Here is an 18382-nt window from a genome sequence, read left to right on the forward strand (position 1 = left end):
TTTCAAGAATCTTTGCGCATTCTTTCTGTAGTAAAGTGAATTATCAACATGGGAAGTCTGTTTGGGGGGGGTCTGCTTAAAATGGGGCACACCGGTTCTAAAGTCGGCTCTAACAATGACTAATTCGCACACCACGGGTGGAGTTAGATGGCTGTTGGGCATGACCCTTTCTTTTGGTCCCTTCGATCCCACAGCACCTGCTTCAACCAGAGGCGGCGTCTTGACCCTCCATGACCTCTTTGTCATGGCGTCCGCGGGGCGTCGACCGCCTGAGGCCTTGGCAGTCAGCCGGGCCCCGACCTTCCCAAGATGGCGGCAACCCGGGCGAACGCGCGTCAGGGGCGGGGTCCCGACGGCAGAGGCGGGGCAGGGAGGCACCGGGGTAGGGCTTTCGGGCCGGCCGAGCCCGAAGGAGGCAGCCCCAGCGCGCCTGCGCGGAGCGGCCCTGCGCGCAGTGAGGCTGTAGCGGGGGAAGGCACCGGTGGGGCCGACCCGCGGGCCGAAGGAGGGAAGCAGGCGGGCGAAATCCCAGCGCGCGCCGCGGCGGCCCGGGTTCCCTCCCCTTCCGGGCGTGAGGCTGTGAGGAGCGCCGAAGCGGGCGGACTCGCACCGGCAGCGAGGCGCCGCTCCCGCCGCCCCAGTCCGGCCTCCTTTGGCTTCGGCGCTCCCGCCGTGGGGCCCGGTTTCCTCAGCACACCCAGCTCCGGCCGCCTGCGAGCCTGCCCCTGGCCCTTCGCACGCCCCGGCGCCAGCCCGGGCCCTCGGCGGGAGGATGACGGAGCTGCAGTCGGCACTGCTACTGCGAAGACAGCTGGCAGGTGAGTGAGCGGGCGGGAGGGCGGGCGGCGGGCCGCGATCGTGGCGAGCGCTGCGGCTTCCCTCCTCCTCTCCTCTCCTCCCGGGCCGGCGGCCGGACGGCTGAGGGGAGCGGCAGCCGCTGGCGAGGCCGGGTGCGGGCTCGCGAGGGTGGGGAGCCCGAGGCGCCGGTCCCGGCCGGGCGGGCACTTCTTCCCCGGCTTTCGGAGGGTGTTGGGGGCGGGGACGCGCCCCAGCCTGTGCCCTGGGACGGGGCCTGGAAAGGAGGGAGGCTGCCCCCTCCCCCACCGCTGGGTGGGACGTTGCGGGGGAGGGGCTGTGGATCTCTAGCCCAGACCCACCCTCCCAGGGGCGGGTCGCGGGCTCAGGTGCTGCCGAGGCCGCCGGACCCTTGGGGGCGGGAAGGAGCGCCTGGGCCCGCCCCGCAGCGAGTCCCCGGCTCGGGTGTCTGAGCGGCGGGTGGGCTGCGGGTGGCGAGAGTAGGCGAAGAAACGGGCCCCCGGCCGGGTAGGTGAGGCGCGCAAAACTTCTGCCCGGGCAGCGCCGGGGCCGCGGAGTTGTGGCGGATAACAAAGCGCTGGCATCCGTGGCCTGGACGCTGGCGCGCGGGGTCTGAGAACCTGGCGGGGTGCGGGACGCGCCTCGCTTGCCTCCGCCTGGCACGGGCTCCGCTGCGCCGCCGGCGGGGGGAGGGTAGGGGCTGGCCCAGCGCGGAGCCGCTCGCTGGCCGGCGCGGGGCTTTGTGCTTGGAGCGGTTCTGGCCCCTGCGCAGGCCTGTGGAACCACGGGACTGCGGCCCGCGGGCTCTAGCTGGGGAGGCGGCCGGGTGTGCCTTCCTAGAGGTGCCTGCGTCCCCCTCCCCCATTGTCCGGGCCTCCGGCCGTTTGCGGCTTCCAGGTTGACTTTTTAGGGGGTTGGCTCCTACTCTGCTAGGACTGTATGAGCGGAGCATGCGCGCTGGAGATGTACGTGTGCGGAGTGTAAGGGGGGAGGCGGGCTGCAGGCTTCACAATGCCGCCCCACGTGCTGCCAGATTTAAAGAGAAATGAACCAGCAGTTAATCCTGCTGTCCAGCGCCCAGCGTGTGCCCTTTTCCGTCCAGGCGAATTTTCACCTCCCCGCTGTCCAGCCAGCAGCCCGTAGCCCTCGGCAGAAGCCAGAGGCTGGAATGAAGAAATCTGTTTTTTTTGAATTAGATTTGAGAGTTTGAGGTTAAATCACCTTTATGGCTTCTTAGGAAAAGGTTGTCAGGGGCTGTTACAGATTGTATAATTAGGTTTATTATTAGAGCATGAGCAAGCAGGTTTGGACAAGTACTAAAGTTCTAGGTGCTCAAGGGGAGTGACTTGAAGTGAATGGAGAAGTATTGATACCTATGTTTATCTGGAAAAATTGTGAAAGAATAATTACCTTATTACATCTTATATTTTCAAACACTTGACTTTTCTGTGTAATTTTTTGTTTTGTTTTGGATGAAGGAATCTCCCTAAAAATTCTTTTATCAGAATAAGTTTTTGTTATGTAGTGGATTACTAAGCAATATGGAAATACTAAATTAGTATTAAAATAGTACTCAACTCATATAATGAGAAAGATATACACTTAAAAAGGTGTAAAAGAGTTACACAGTTAATAAGAAAGTTAGGCTAATAAGAGTGTTAGGCAGTAGCAATATTACAGGTTATTCCCTACCCATTTATGAATTAGCTATAGATTTTGATAGCCACTGGTTCAGTTGAGTACTCTTTTTTTGACAAGGTTAATCCCACATATTAATAAAACATTTCTAAAGGTCTTTATTAATGGTTGACATTTTGGTAAGGCACACTAAAATATTCTTTAAGATCAGAGGAGAGGATAATTTAGTTTGTAATTTTTCAGGCCTCATTATAAAGTTACTTAGCTGCTTTTTAAAAAATATGCATTTATTGACTATTTAATATATATTTTTATTGATTTCAGAGAGGAAGGGAGAGAGAGAGAGAGTTAGAATCATTGATTGGCTGCCTCCTGCACGGCCCCCACTGGGGATTGAGCCTGCAACTGAGATATGCACCCTTGATGGGATTGGAACCTGGGACCCTTCAGTCCCCAGGTCGACGCTCGATCCACTGAGCAAACTGGCTAGGGCTTTTTTGCCTTCTTGATCAGAGTCAATGGACTATTCTTAATTTCTTAAATTTTTGAGAGATTTTAATTAACATGCTCAAAATGTACAAAATAGAAGCCAAGGTGTAGTGAAATGTAAAAATATCAAGTTTATTGGAAAGAGTTTATAACTACATACTAAAATAAAAGTCCTGTTGTATTTTAGTACTACAATGCTCAAACTTTGTGGTTCTTCAGATATTTAAAAACAGGAAAGAATGGTAATCTGTAATCTCCTGAAATCTTTTAGCCTGCACTTTTGAAAGGCATTATAAGAAGTACTTTAGAAATCTTGAAATGTATTGAATTTAGTAGACACACACACAAACCTGTAAGCTATTCTAGCTGCTAGGATTTCAGAAACTAACAGCAGTGGCCAACAATGGTTACATTTATTGAGCCCCTATTCTGCTAGTCCTTATATAGGATTTTATTTCATTACTTAAGGGGAGAATTTATTGTGTGTTTTGTAGGTAACTTTAATGAAGAAGCTAGTTACTTTAAGAGTTGAACAGAATGATTCCTTGGGTTGCCATTTCCACCTCAGCTCTACTGACTTTTTGGGTGGATTATTGTTGTGTGGTTCTATACTTGCATGATAGATTGTTCAGCAACATTCTTGGCCTCCATCCACTAGATGCCAGGAGTACACCCCCTCAGTTGTGACAGCCAAAAATGTTGCCAAGTGTCCCCCAAGGGACAGAATCATCCCAGTCTGAGAAATTACTGGTTTAAGGTGTTTTAGTTAAGACCATTTGGCTATTGTAAAGAATAAGAACACCTTACAGATTCCTGAAATCTGATAGGTTGTGTATTTCTTTGTGGATATTATTGGACTATGACTTTATTCCTTTGCGAATTCTGCAGTGGCAGTTTAGCTTTTGCAGTGCATTATGCTAAACACTAAGAAATCCCACAGCACAAGAGATAAATTTAAGCGTTTTTAAAAAGTTATTATAAGCACTGGATAAAAATACAAAGAGTACAAGAAGTTATAGTCTTTCCATCCTGACCTCCAATTCTTTGCTTAGAAACAACCATCATCGATAATTTCTTGTGTGTCTTGTCTTTTCAGAGAGATTCTTATATATGTTTATATGGGCTAATGTTTACTGAGGACTGACAGGTACTAGGAGCTGAGTGCTTTACACATATTTTATCTTCTCAATAAGGAATAGAGGCTTAGAGAGGTTAAGTAACTTGCCCAAGGTTACACAGGTAGTAAGTGGTGTTTCTAGATTCATATTGTTTCTTATTTGAGAAACTTTGATATTTTTATTTGTATTTTTTACAAAGTTTCTCTTGTTTTTGTGTTACTTTTTCATTTTTAAATTATTATTTTTAATTCTCACCTGAGGATATTTTTCCATTGATTTCCAGAGAGAGTGGAAGAGAGAGGGAAAGACAGAGAGAAATACCAATGTGAGAGGAACACATGGATGGTTGCTTCCTGCATGTGCCCTGACCAGAATCGAACCCGGGACCCTTTGGTCTGTAGTCTGACACTCTGTCCACTGAGCCAAACCGGCTAGCGCGAGACTTTGATGTTTTTAATTGGCAATATTGCCTCCAAGGGAATCCTATCTAATAAAGAGGGAATATGCTAATTGACTGTCCTGCCCTCAAAGATGGCAGCACCCACAGCCAATAAGGAGGGAATATACTAATTACTGCCACGCCCTCAAAGATGGTGGCGCCCAGTCCCCTCAGCCCCGCCGGGGCAGCAGGTGTGTGGCAAGGCCCAGCCTGCTGCCTGCTTCTGGAGTCCCTCAGTCCCCCAGCTGCCCAGGGCCGGCCTGAGGTGCAGGCAAGCCTCAGATGGTGGCTGCCCAGCCTCCCAGGGCCGGCCCAAGGCACAGGCAAGCCTCGGATGGCATGGCAGCTGCCCAGGCATCCAGGGCCGCCCAAGGCTCAGGTAACCAGGGCTGCCCGAGGCTTTCGCTGCTGGCAGCAGCAGCAGCAGAGGTGTGGTGGGGGCGTCGCCTTCCCCTGATCGCTGGGTTGCCTCCTGCCCCTGAGGGTTCCTGGACTGTGAGAGGGGGCAGGCTTGGCTGAGGGACCCCCCCCCCTCCAGTGCATGAATTTTCATGCACTGGGCCTCTAGTCTATAATAATAAAAATATAATATGCTAATTAGACCGGATGACCTTCCAGATAAAGCTGGGGCTGCAAGGGAAGCCCAGGTCCCAGGTGCCAGAGGGAAGCCAGTGCTGGCAGCTGGGGGAAGGAAGGCTTACTCTTGCACGAATATCGTGCATCGGGCCTCTAGTAATAAATAACACAATAGGGTTTTATACACTTAAATATTCAAAGCCGGTGTTTCTCAGTAGTTGAGCATGGACCAATGAACCAGAAGGTTGTGCATGGTTGATTCCCCTTCAGGGTTTGATCCCCAGTAGGGGGCGTAGAGGAGGCAGCCCATCAATAATTCTCATCATTGATGTTTCTATCTCCCTCTCCCTTCCTCTCTGAAATCAATGAAAATATACTTAAAAATAAAACAAAACAAGAAACCCAAAACAAAGTTAATCTATTTAGTAACTAAAAAAATGAGAAAACATCTTAATAAAATTTATTGCATTAAAATAATATGCATTAAAATCTAAGTGATATTCTGAGGTAATCATAAAAAGATACGTTAGCTGTTGTCAACTTAAGACCAACATTCTGCAGAATCAAGGAAAATAGCTTTGAATTTAATGTTATAGACTGAATGTAGCACTAAGCTTTTTGGTGTTGGCAGTTAATTCTGAGGAAAAATATTGGGGCTGACTGGACTTATTTCCTACTCTAGCCATACTAAATTTTACTATATGACAAGCATTTATAAGGAATAAAAGGAGGTTTTTTTAAAAGATTACTTGAAGTTTTTTGTTTTAACAATTATAACATTGTTTTTAGTAGTTCTCATAGGCACCTGTCATTCTAGAACTAGGAAGAATCTGTTTATGCAATACAATGAAATAATTGAGCATCTTTTACTTAGAAATTTTAATTGCATATATTAATAATCTGGAAAATTCCCTAAATTTTATCTCCTTGGCTACCCATATAAGTAGGTTTCTTTTCTTTTCTTTTTTTTTTTTTTAAGTAGGTTGTTTGGATTAGTGAGTCGTGTGTTCTTAGACATAATGTGCAATAAAATCACTTGGAAGTTTGTTAAAAATACAGATTCCTGGTCTTATTTCCACTGTCTGTCTGTCTTGATGGGGACCCAAGAAAACCTAATTTTTACAGCAGCTCTTTGGGTGCTGTGAAGCAGGTGTTCTGAACTATGCTGCAATAATAGGTACCCAATCGAGACGACCTGCAGGTAGCCCAGTTCCTAGTGTTTGTGATGTGCTGTGTTTCATTAGCTCTCCTGGTGTTCATAGGATATTGAAAGAATACTCTTAAAAGGAGGAGTTAGAATGGTTTGGTATTTTTTATTGGCCTTTCTAGAATATATTGGCACTCTGACATACAACTCCATTAACAATCTTAGACAAGCAGAAATAGAGTAATTGATTATTGACAGGGACACCCTAGTGATAGAAGATTCTGGGTGATGAGCCAAATATTAATAAACTTTTATTTTAAGTTAAAAAATTTAAATATAGTTACTGATTTTAGAGATAGAGAAACATTGGTTTGCTATTCCACTTATTTACGCATTCATTGGTTGATTCTTGTATGTGCTCTGACGGGGATCGAACCCACACTTTGGTGTATGGGGACATTGCTCCAACCAACTGAGCTACCTGGCTGGGCTAACTATTAATAATCTTAATGCTAATAATTATTGACTCACATATTTAGAAATGGAAGAAAAATCTAAAAGTAAATTTACATTGCATCAAACTACTAATTGCTTAACAGAGTTTGGGAATTTTTATATCCAGAAATCATTACACTATTATAGAAAGAATGCAGATACTATGTATTGTACTGAATATATTGTTAGAAAAAAATGCATAGATGAAACATTGTGGTTGAGGGGGAGGGTATAGGATAATTTACAATCCTTGTAGTAGAGGAAGCATCAAAGAATTATGTATCTGGCCGGTTTGGATCAGTGGTTAGAGCATTGGCCCTTGTACCAAAGGTTCTCGGGTTCAGTTCAGGTCTAGGGCACATACCTGGGTTGCAGGTTTGATCTCTGGCTCCAGTCAGGGTGCAGCATTGATGTATCTCATATCTATGTTTCTCTCTATCTCGCTCTTGCTCTCTCACTCTCCCCCCCGCCCCCCTTTTTAAGAATCAGTGGTAAAAATATCCTTGGGTGAGGATTAACGACAACAAAATAAGAATTATGCATCTGGTATGTTGTGTTACAGAATCTAAAATAGTCTTATTTTTGTAATATATACATATATCAAATTATTATGTTGTACACCTTAAATGTACACAATGTTATATGCCATTTATATCTCAGTAAAGCTGGAAAAAAAGTCTCAATTTTTTAATGAATAAGTGAACTTTCTTAACAGAGTAGATGATTTAAAGAAGTATATATATTTATTGATTTCAGAGAGGAAGGGAGAGGGAGCGAGAAATAGAAACATCAATGATGACAGAGAATCATTGATTGGCTGCCGCTGCATGCCCCCTTTTGGGGATCATGCCCTGACCTGGTGACCTCTTGTTTCCTGGGTGGAGGCTCAATTGCTGAGCTACACCTGGCTGGGCAGGAATAGGTGATGTTTAAGTTATAGTTTTTGTTCAGTGAATATTTTTGAAATATAATGAAATTTAGTTTGTTATAAATAACAGTAGTTTAATTTTCTGTAAACTACTTCAGGCTGAAACATACTTTCTACATTAGTCTTTTAAAAAAATATGTTTTATTGATTTTTAGAGGAAAAGAGAGGGAGGGAGAGAGGGAGACAGAGAAACATCTATGCAAGAGAGAGTCATTGATCTGTTTCCTCCCATATGCACCCTGACCGGAATCCAACCTGAAACCTGGCATGTGCCCTGACTGGGAATTGAACTGGCGACCTTTCCGTGTACAGGACAACACTCAACCAACTGAGCCACACTGACCAGGGCCTACCCTTTTATAATGGACTAGTGACTCGGTGCATGGATTTATGCACATTGAAAGGAAATTAATTAGAAAGTGGCCGGCGGAAGCCTGGCCTTGCTCCGGAACTGAATGCTCATCCTATGTGGAAGGTCTGGGGGCTTTACATTCCTTGTTCCTAGTGTTCCTGGCCATGATCCCTTCCTCCTGTTTCCCAGTTCCCTGTGATTCTTCAGAAGATTAGTCTCCCTTCCGAACCATGGCCTCATGTGTACCCAGCTAAGTAGGTCTTTTGCCACCAAAACTCCTGAGAGAGGAGCTCCTGTCCCCAATGGGCCCCAGGAGACTTTCTGGCCCCTCTGCTCACTGTTCCCAGGAACCTGCCCCTCAAGGCCTATTGGAGAATGCTTTGCTCTCCATCTGTCATCCTACCCATCCATATCCCTCCTACTGGCACTTCTCTTCTGCCCTGTGTATTCCACTGTTACCTCTAAATGTCTGTCTGTGCCACTAGCTTGGCCCCGGGCCTTTTATGAATACCCAAGTCTTAAGATGAACTTCCTGAGCAGGTGATGTGCAACTTCTTTGCTCTTTAGGGACTGAGCCTGCCTCTCTCCTCTCTTGGGCTTATGTGCCCCTGACCAGAATCGAACCTGGTACCCTTCAGTCTGCAGGCTGGCGCTCTATCCACTGAGCCAAGCTGGCCAGGGCTGAAAGGAAGAATCTTTAGTGTTAAGGATTTTAGTAAAAATACTAGAGGCCTGGTACACAAAATTCATGCACTTGGTGGTGGGGGGAGGGGAGTCCCTCAGCCTGGCCTGTGCCCTCTCAGTCCAGGAACCCTCGGGGGATGTCCGACTGACAGCTTAGGCCCGCCACCACTGCTGCGCTCGCCAGCTGTGAGCCCGGCTTCTGGCTGAGCGGCGCTCCCCCTGTGGGAGCGCACTGACAACCAGGGGGGCAGCTCCTGCATTGAGCATCTGCCCCCTGGTGGTCAGTGTGTGTCATAGCAACTAGTTTTGCCGTTTGGTCGATTTGCATATTAGCCTTTTATTATATAGGATACACTCTGAAATTGAGTTCATTAAAGTTCTTTTACCTATTTGATTCTCTTAAAGCAACCTAACACTAGATTAAGAAGTTACTTCTCCAAATTTATTTAGCAAGTAAATGGCAGAAATAGATATCAAACCCAGGTTACCTTATTACCAAGACTACTTTTTATACCTAAACACACCATTAAACTCTAAGAACTCTGTGATTTTGGAAGGGAAACTACTGTTGTGCATGGCCTCACCTGATATTTTGAGTTTATCTTCTATGTTGTAAGATTCTAAAACTAAAACATCTATTTCAAGGCTTATATAGAGGTGTTACTCTGAGAACTTCCTTAATACTCTTTTATTGTAGGTAAGTAGAGGATAATATTTATCTTACTGTATTTAACAATACTTAGAATGGTTTACATTGCGCTCATTAGAAGTCTAGGACTTTAGGCTGTGAACATCTATGGTGTGGTAGTTCCCTAGGGAAATACTGTATTTTTGATGTCTTCTCTGGTTGTTTTTATATCTCTCCCTTAGGATTATACCTTTGCTGCTGCTTCTACCCTTAGTATTTGCTTGATGGAAATAGAACAAAACTGTTGCTATCCAGCATGGTTTATGTTTAATTCTTTCAGGTACAACAGTGGCTTGGGTGAAGGTACTGTGCCTCTTGCAGCCCTCTTCAGGGTTTAAGGTATATGGATGGTATGGCTGCTGAGGAAGCAATACCATTGTGTTAGACTTTAAAAAAAAAAAAAGTGGTTTTTTTTTTTTTTTTTTTTTTTAATCTTAGAGTGGAAGGGAGAGATAGAAACATTGATGAGAGAGAAACATTGATTGGCTGCCTTCTGCATGCCCCCTACTGATGATTGAACCTGTAACTTGGGCATGTGCCCCCATTGGGAATCAAATCAGTGATCTCTTAGTTCATGGGTTGACCCTCAACCATTGAGCCACACTGGCCAGGCATGTGATAGACTTAAAAAATTAAATTTTAGAACAGTTTCAGATTTACAGAAAAAACTATAAAGATAGTATAGAGAATTCCTATACCCTGCATCCATTTCCTATTAATATCTTACATTAGTATGGTATGTTTATCACAACTAATGAAGCAGTATTGATCCACACTTATTCAAATTTTCATAGTTTTTACCTGATGTCTATTTTTCTGTTCCAGGAGCCTATACAGGATCCAACATTGTATTTTAGTTGTCATGTCCTTTTAGTCTCTTCTGTTCTGTGAGAATTTCAGTTTTCATATTTCTTGTGTCTTTTCAGTTTTGAGGAATACTGGTCAGGTATTTTGTAAAATGTCCCTGAAATTGGGTTTATCAAATGTTTTTCTTATGATTAGAGTGGATTTATGGGTTTTCAGAAAGGATACTACAGAAGTGAACTGCCCTTGTTATCACATATTGGTGGTACATGATAACCACAGGACAGCACTGGTGATGTGAACCTTAATCACTTGGTTAATAAGGCAATATTGTTCAGGTTTTTCCACTGTAGTTACTATTATTTCCTTTTACTAAATCCTGTCCACACTCATGTGGGAAGGAGGGGCTAGGTCCTACCTCCTAGTGGGGAGAATAACTATATTATTTGGAATTCTTCTGTAAGGAAGATTTGTCACTCCTCCCCATTTATTTGTTAATTCAATCATCTATTCTGTGTGGACTTGTATGTTTTATTTTATACTTTGGGTTAAATTTTTTATTAGGGCTCCTTAAAGAAATAGAACTAATAGGATGAATGGAGATACATATATATGTCAGTCACGTTATTGATTTGGACTGGCATGTCCAAAATCTGCAGGGTAGCTTGGCAGCCTGGAGACCTAGGGAAGAGTTGATGTTGCAGTTTAACTCTGAAGGCAGTCAGCGGGTAGAACTTCCTCTTCTGGGGAGGCCAGTCTTCTTGTTAAAATTAAGACCTTCAACTGATTGTATGAGGTCCACTCACATTATAGAAGGTAGTCTGTACTCAGAGTCTACTGATTTAAATTGTAAACTCATCTAAAAAGCACCTTCACAGAAACATCTGGGATAATGCTTTTTACTTTAAAACTAATATACATAGACAATCCTATCTAATAAAAGAGTAATATGCAAAGTGACCATCACTCAAACACACAAGATGGCTGCCCCCATGTGGTCAAAGATGGCTGCCCCCATGTGGACACAAGATGGCTGCCACAAGGTGGCCAGCAGGGAAGGGCAGTTGGGAGGGACCAGGCCTGCAAGGGAGGGCAGTTGTGGGCGATCAGGCCAGCAGGGGAGGGCAGTTGGGAGGGACCAGGCCTGCAAGGGAGGGTAGTTGGGGGCGATTAAGCCTGCAGGGGAAGGCAGTTAGGGGTGACCAGGCCGGCAGAGGAGGGAAGTTGGGGGCAACTGGGCCTGCAGGGAAGGGCAGTTGGGGGGGACCCAGGCCTGCAGGGGAGAGCAGTTGGGGGGACCCAGGCCTGCAGGGGAGAGCAGTTGGGGGGACCAGGCCTGCAGGGGAGGGCAGTGGGGGGGGGCCAGGCCTGCAGAGGAGGGCAGTTGGGGGCAATCAGGCTGGCAGGGGAGCAGTTAGGCATCAGTCAGGCTGGTAGGGGAATGGTTAGGGGGTGATCAGGCTGGCAGGCAGAATCGGTTAGGGGCAATCAGGAAGGAAGGTAGTCAGGCAGGTGAGCAGTTGGGAGCCAGCAGTCCTGGATTGTGAGAGGGATCCCAGATTGGAAAGGGTGCAGGCTGGGCTGAGGAACACACCCCCCGTGCATGAATTTCGTACACCAGGCCTCTAGTATTATATATATGTACATATATATGTGTGCATATATACACACACACACACACACACACACACACACACACACATATATATATATATATATATATATATATATATATATATATGTAGTACATACCCTGACTGAAGATCAAACCTGCAACCTGGGTCTATGCCCTGACCAGGAATAGAACCTGCCACCTTTTGGTGTACAGTACCATGCTCCAACCAACTGAGCCACATTGGCCAAGGTCTAAGATAATGTTTGACCCAATATCTGGTTATAGTGGCTTAGGCAAGATGATGCATAAAATTAAACACATTTATTTTGTTCCTTATGTCATTTATTTAGTTTCTAAATTGTTCCAGCTTTGGTCATTGAGAGTTCTTTCAGATTGGTTCATATGTCCCTTTGACACTTTCTTATTTTCTGACTAGAATCCCGGTGCACGGATTCATGCACCGGTGGAGTCCCTCGGCCTGGCCAGCACCCTCTCACAATCCGGGACCCCTCGAGGGATGTTGGACTGCCGGTTTTGGCCCAATCCCCGCAGGCTAGAATGAGGGACCCCATTGGTGCACGAATCCGTGCACCAATCCTCTAGTATGCATATAAAATCTTTGGTTAATCTCTTCCTGCCCTCCCCGCTTCCCTCTGAGATTCATCAGTCTGTTCCATGTTTCCATGCCTGTGCGTTGAGCGTCTGCCCCCTGGTGGTGAGTGCGTGTCATAGTTACCGGTCAAATGGTCGCTTAGGCTTTTATATATATAGATGACTACAGGATGTATCAGACCTACCTTGCATTTTCTCTACCCAGCCCAAGAATGGTATCTAGAAGCCAAGATCTGGCATTGGAAGTGCTCGTTGCTACAAGAGGATCATTATTTTACTAGAGGCCTGGTGCATGAAATTCGTGCACAGGAGGTGGGGTCAGGGGACTGTCCCTGAGCCTGGCCTGCACCCTCTCCAACCTGGGACATCCCTCCCACAATCTGGGATCGCTGGCTCCTAACCGCTCCCCTGCCGGCCCGATTGCCCCCAACTGCCCTCCCCTGCTGGCCTGATCGCCCACAATTGCCCTCCCCTGCTATGACCTGCCCCCTTCGTGCAAGGCGGCAGAGATGCCAGGACCGGCCTCCTCGGCACAGAGCGGCTGCCGGGCCCCGCCTCTGCTGTGCGTGCAGCCATCTTGTGATGATGTCACGCGTGAGGGTGCAAGGACCACCTAGGCTTTTATTAGTATAGATAGGACAGAGGTTAGCAGTGTGTATTTATACTAACCCAGGTATATACATATCTATGATGTTTCTGTGTATCCATCTGTATATATATTAAGCTACACTTAGGTTCATATTGATGTTTTTGACTCTTAACAAAGTACCAGAGTGTTTATTCCAGCCTTCCCTTCTTATTTTTCTGTAACTTCCCCCTCTGTCAGAAATTTATTTTTATATTTTTGTATTTTTATTGATTTCAGAGAGGAAGAGAGAGAGAGAGAGAGGGAAAGTGAGAGGGAGGGAGAGAGAGGTGGGGGGGGGGGAGAGAGAGAGAGAGAGAGAGGAGAGAAAGAGAGAGAGAGAGAGAAACATCAATGATGAGAGAGACTTATTGATCAGCTGCCTCCTCCACGACCCCTACTGGGGATTGAGCCTTCAACCCCGGCATGTTCTCTGACTGGGAATCGAACCAAAGTCCTGTATCCACCACTGTAGGGCCATACAGAATAGTTATAGCACCCTAAAATTGCCTCTATGTAGTGTAGCGCTCCCCCTTTGTAGTGTAGCGCTCCCCCTTTGTAGTGTAGCGCTCCCCCTCCACCAATCTCTGGCAACTACTGATCAATTTTCTGTCCCTATAGTTTTGCCTTTTCCATATGTCATAAGTAGCTTTTAGGGTGTGGCTTATTTCTCTTAGCAAAATGGATTTAAAATTCAACTATATTGCTGCATGAATTAGTAGCTTTTTCCTTTTTATCTGAATAGTAGTCCATCGTATAGTTTCTACTGTGTACATTCCATTGAACCATATTTTGCTTGTCCATTTCCATGTGGAAGGATAATATAGTTATCTTGCTTGTTACCAGTTTTTAGTGATTATGAATAAAGCTCCTATAAACATTTGTGTACATATTTTTGTGTGAACTTAAGTTTTTAGTTCACATGGATAAGTACCTATGAATACAATTGCTGGTTGTATGGTAAGACTGTTTAACTTGATATGAAACTGCCAAATTATATTCCAAAGTGGCTGTACCATGTGGACACAAGATGGCCACCACAAGATGGCCAGCAGGAGAGGGCAGTTGGGAGGCACCCGGCCTGCAAGGGAGAGCAGTTGAGAAGGACCAGGCCTGCAAGGGAGGGCAGTTGGAGGTGATCAACCCTGCAGGAGAGGGCAGTTAGGGGTGACCAGGCCGGCAGAGGAGGGAAGTTGGAAGCAAACAGGCTGGCAGCAGAGTGGTTAGGGGGTGATCAGGCTGGCAGGCAGAAGCGGTTAGGGGCAATCAGGAAGTCAGGCAGGCAAGCAGTTGGGAGCCAGCAGTCCTGGATTGTGAGAGGGATGTCCGACTGCCCGTTTAGGCCCGATCCCACCGGGGCAGTCGGACATCCCTTTAAGGGGTCCCATATTGGCGAGGGTACAGGCTGGGCTGAGGGACAACCCCCTCTGTGCACGAATTTCGTGCACCGGGCCTCTAGTATTATCTATATGGCTTAAAAAATTATGCCCTGACCAGTTTGGCTCAGTGGATAGAGCGTCGGCCTGTGGACTGAAGGGTCCCAGGTTCGATTCTGGTCAAGGGCATGTACCTTGGTTGGGGGCACATCCCCAGAAGGAAGTATGCAGGAGGCAACTGAATCGATGTTTCTCTCTCATCGATGTTTCTAACTCTATCCCTCTCCTCCCTTCCTCTCTGTAAAAAATCAATAAAATATATTAAAAAAATAAAATTAACAGCGGCCTTGCCATCTATATATATAAAACCCTAATATACAAATAGACCGAACAGCAGAACAATCAAGCAACCAGTAGCTATGACGTGAACTTATTACCAGGGGGTGCGCACGAAACATGGTGGATGTCGGCAGCAGTCGGCAGAGTGCAGAACATGGCAGGCGTCGGCCATGGCAGGATGGTGGAGCAGGTGAGCAGGGGCACCAGACCAAGGTGGGGCACCAGTCGCTGTCATCCGGGCGAGCCTCTGGTGGTTACTGAAAATTCTTTGCTCCTGTGTGCCGCGGTCCTGCTGGGCGCCGGCACCGAGCCACCGCTCACACCCACTGCCCCGATCACTGGGTGCCGTCAGCAGGTGAGAGTGGCAGCTGCTGGGCCTGATTGCCCCTGAGGGCTTCTCCACCTCTCCCTGCTCCTGAAGGGCGATTGGGCAGTAGCCGTCGCACGTACCCGCTGGTGGCGCCGGCCCCGCTCGCATCTGCTGCTTGCGCTGGCCCTAATTGCTCCATGCCATCAGCAGGTGCAAGTGGGACCGGCGCCGTCAGCACGTGGGAGCAGGGTTGCCACAGATGGGACCGGGGGCTGCAGTGGGAGGGGCCAGGTGGGGGTGCGGAGGATGGGCCAAGACCTGCCCCGTTGCCCACCGCAGCCTCACGGCCCACAGTTCCTTTCATGTTGCACAAATTCCACTGGGCCCCTAGTCCTATCTAATAAAGAGGGAATATGCTAATTGACCATCACTCCATCACAAAGATGGCTGCACCCACAGCTGAGGCCAACTTCCCATAAGGAGCCTTAACAAGCAATCAGCAGGGACCTGAGGCTACGTCCTCCCCAGCCCCTGTGGGGCTTGAGAGGGGACCTCAGGCTGTGCCCCCCACCCGGCAGGGCTTGACAGGGGATCTCAAGGTGCGCTTCCCGTCCTGGTGCTGGGCTAGGGGACCTCAGGCTGCTCCCCCTGCCCCAGCGCCAGGCCGGGGGACATCAGGCCACGCCCCCCACCAGGTGGGGCTTGACAGGGTACTTCAGGCCGCACCCCCGATCCGGTGGGGCTTGACGGGGGAACCTCCAGGTGCACTTCCCGTCCTGGTGCTGGGCTAGGGGACCTCAGGCTGCTCCCCTTGCCCCAGTGCCAGGCTGGGGGACCTCAGGCCGCGCCCCCCACCCCGGCACCAGGCCGGGGGATCTCAGACCGCACCCCCCCCGCCTGGTGGGGCTTGACAGGGGACCTTGGGCCGCGCCCCCCGCCCCAGCACTGGGCCAGGGGACCTGAGGCTGCGCCCCTCTGCCTGGCTGGGCTTGATAGGGGACCTCAGGCCGTGCCCCTCACCCAGCAGGCTTGATGGGGGATGTCAAGGTGTATCCCCAGTGCTGGGTTGGGGGAACTCAGGCCGTGCCCCCACCCATTGGGGCTTGATGGGGGACCTGAGACTGCACCCTCCTGCCGGTGGGGCTTGACGGGGGACCTCAGGCCATGTCTCCCACTTGGCAGGGCTTGATGGAGGACCTCAAGGCACGCCTCCCACCCCGGTCTGGGCTGGGGGACCTCAGGCCATGCCCCCCGTCCTGGCACCGGGCCAGGGACCTGAGGCTACGCCCCCTGCCCAGCAGGGCTTGACAAGGGTGGGACTGGCCGGGTCTGGATCTAGCTCAATTGGGGAGGGGGCGTGGCCGGGTCTGGGTCTCACTTGATTTTGAGGTGCATGTGGGTGGGTGGGGACTTGACTCTGGGTTCCGTGGTGAGCCCCAGACTCTGACAGGAGGAAGGTTTTCATATAGATTTTACTAATTTTCTTTCATCTCTGACATTTCTATTATAGAGAAAGGGCAAATAGCAATATTAAATTATTTCCTCTAATTAATCCCCTTTTAATGTGCACAGATTTTGTGCACCGGGTCACTAGTTTAATTATAAGTTGCTTCTTTCAGTTCCTGGGTGCACATTTTAACACATAGCTGGAGTTGGAGAGTATAGCAGAAAGTAACACTGCTCAAATCCAGACATTCTGTGAATGCTTTATTATTTATTTTGAAATATTCAAGGTGGCATTTGGTTTTAACTGCCTTGGCAGTGTTTTCAGCTAAATTTGGATATCAGAAAGGACATTAAAAAATGTCTAAGGCTAATTTGATTTTCATCAGAGGTAGTCTCGTTCTTTAGTTAAATGTTTGAATGCTGACTTTAAATACTATTGGTTTTGGGAGACACTAGAGAAATTGATTTTCATAGAAAGCACATTAGGAAGACAGTCAAATTTTTAATTATCATAAAATCTGAGAATGATATAGCAGGAGGAGAAAAAGATAATTAATAGGAAGTAGCCAAATATTTGAAAAGACCGGGATATTTGTGAAAACTAAAACAGGTCCAGAATGGTTGGGGGTGTTGGCTTCATGAGTCAGTGACTGCTGTTAGTCATTTTAAGTATCCATTGGGATAGTCTTCTCATTAGTCATAAGACTTCATTAGGGCTTTTGAGGATGTCTGCTCTACTCTAGGTTTACTCTAAATTGGCCACATAGAATATATGTAACTAGATGCATGGTGCATGAAAATTCATGCACTGGAGGGGGGGGTCCCTCAGCCCAGCCTGTCCCCTCGCACAGTCTGGGAGCCCTCAGTGAAGGGGAGGCGACCCAGCGATCAGGGGAAGGTGATGTCCTCATCACACCTCTGCTGCTGCCACTGCCAGCCCTGGTTACCTGAGCCTCAGGTGGCTCTGGGCGGCTGGGCAGCCGCCATCCGAGGCTTGCTTGCGCCTCAGGCATCGGCTGGGCAGCCAACATCCGAGGCTTGCCTGTGCCTTGGGCCGGCCCTGGGTGGATGAGGGGACTGGGGGACTCCAGAGGCAGGTGTGCGGAGTGGCCGGACCCGCCTGGGGGCGGGCCTGGCCGTGCTGTGTGTCTGCCGCCCCTGCGGGGCTAAGGGGACTGGACGCTGCCCATCTTGAGGCTGTGGGCGCTGCCATCTTTGAAGGCGTGGCAGTCAATTTGCATATTCACTCTATTGGATTAGGGCGCCACCATCTTGTGAGGGCATGACAGTCAATTAGCATATTCACTATTTATTAGATAGGGGGATATATCCTTGGCTAGGGCATACAGTCTTAGATTTGTTGCTACCGTATTCAGTTCTGCCAAGATTAAGTTATGTATGTTGAGGATTGACTAGTCTCTGTAGATTTTGGATGGATATTATAGTCTACAATCCCTTGAAATTGTATTCAAAATTGTCTGTGCATTTGTAGAGGGGGATGGATGGATCTGTCCCTACATTGAGATTTGCGTAGTTTTTTTTTTTCTCCTTAATTTTATTTATTTAGAGAGAGGAAGGGAGGGAAACATTGATTTGTTGCTCCACTTATTTATGCAGTCATTAGTTGCCTCTTGTATGTGCCTTGACAGGGATGAACCCACAACCTTGGTGTATCAGGACCCCGCTCTAACCAACTGAGCTATCTGACCAGGACATGGAGTCTCATAGGGTTTTGAAGTCACCTGCCTGCTGATCTCTTTAATCCTCTTGTCCTGCAACAAATTATCATTGTCTTTGGTGCCTTAAAATGCAACTTCAGACTGTAGAGTCCTGTGTACCAACCCTACATAGAGGTGTCTTTACTGACTTGTGCTTTGGGTGATAT

General features: G+C 47.8%; 1 protein-coding gene across 9 annotated transcripts in view; it reads left to right on the forward strand.

Annotated features, from left to right (window-relative positions):
- Window positions 1-287: 287 nt before the first annotated feature.
- UBE2G1 (ubiquitin conjugating enzyme E2 G1) overlaps window positions 288-18382 on the forward strand; it is a 105136-nt gene continuing 87041 nt past the window's right edge. For 3 of the 9 annotated variants that reach the window (XM_054709026.1, XM_054709027.1, XM_054709031.1), the window contains exon 1: window positions 295-818. In XM_054709026.1, coding sequence (XP_054565001.1) covers window positions 310-818 — 509 coding nt within the window. In that variant the 5' untranslated portion in view covers window positions 295-309. Of the gene's footprint in view, window positions 819-18382 lie in introns of all 9 variants that reach the window. The other 6 variants (XM_054709030.1, XM_054709033.1, XM_054709028.1 and 3 more) reach the window with 6 other exon arrangements.

Source organism: Eptesicus fuscus, chromosome 20, assembly GCF_027574615.1.
Source record: "Eptesicus fuscus isolate TK198812 chromosome 20, DD_ASM_mEF_20220401, whole genome shotgun sequence".
In the NCBI taxonomy this organism is placed as follows: Eukaryota; Metazoa; Chordata; class Mammalia; order Chiroptera; family Vespertilionidae; genus Eptesicus; species Eptesicus fuscus.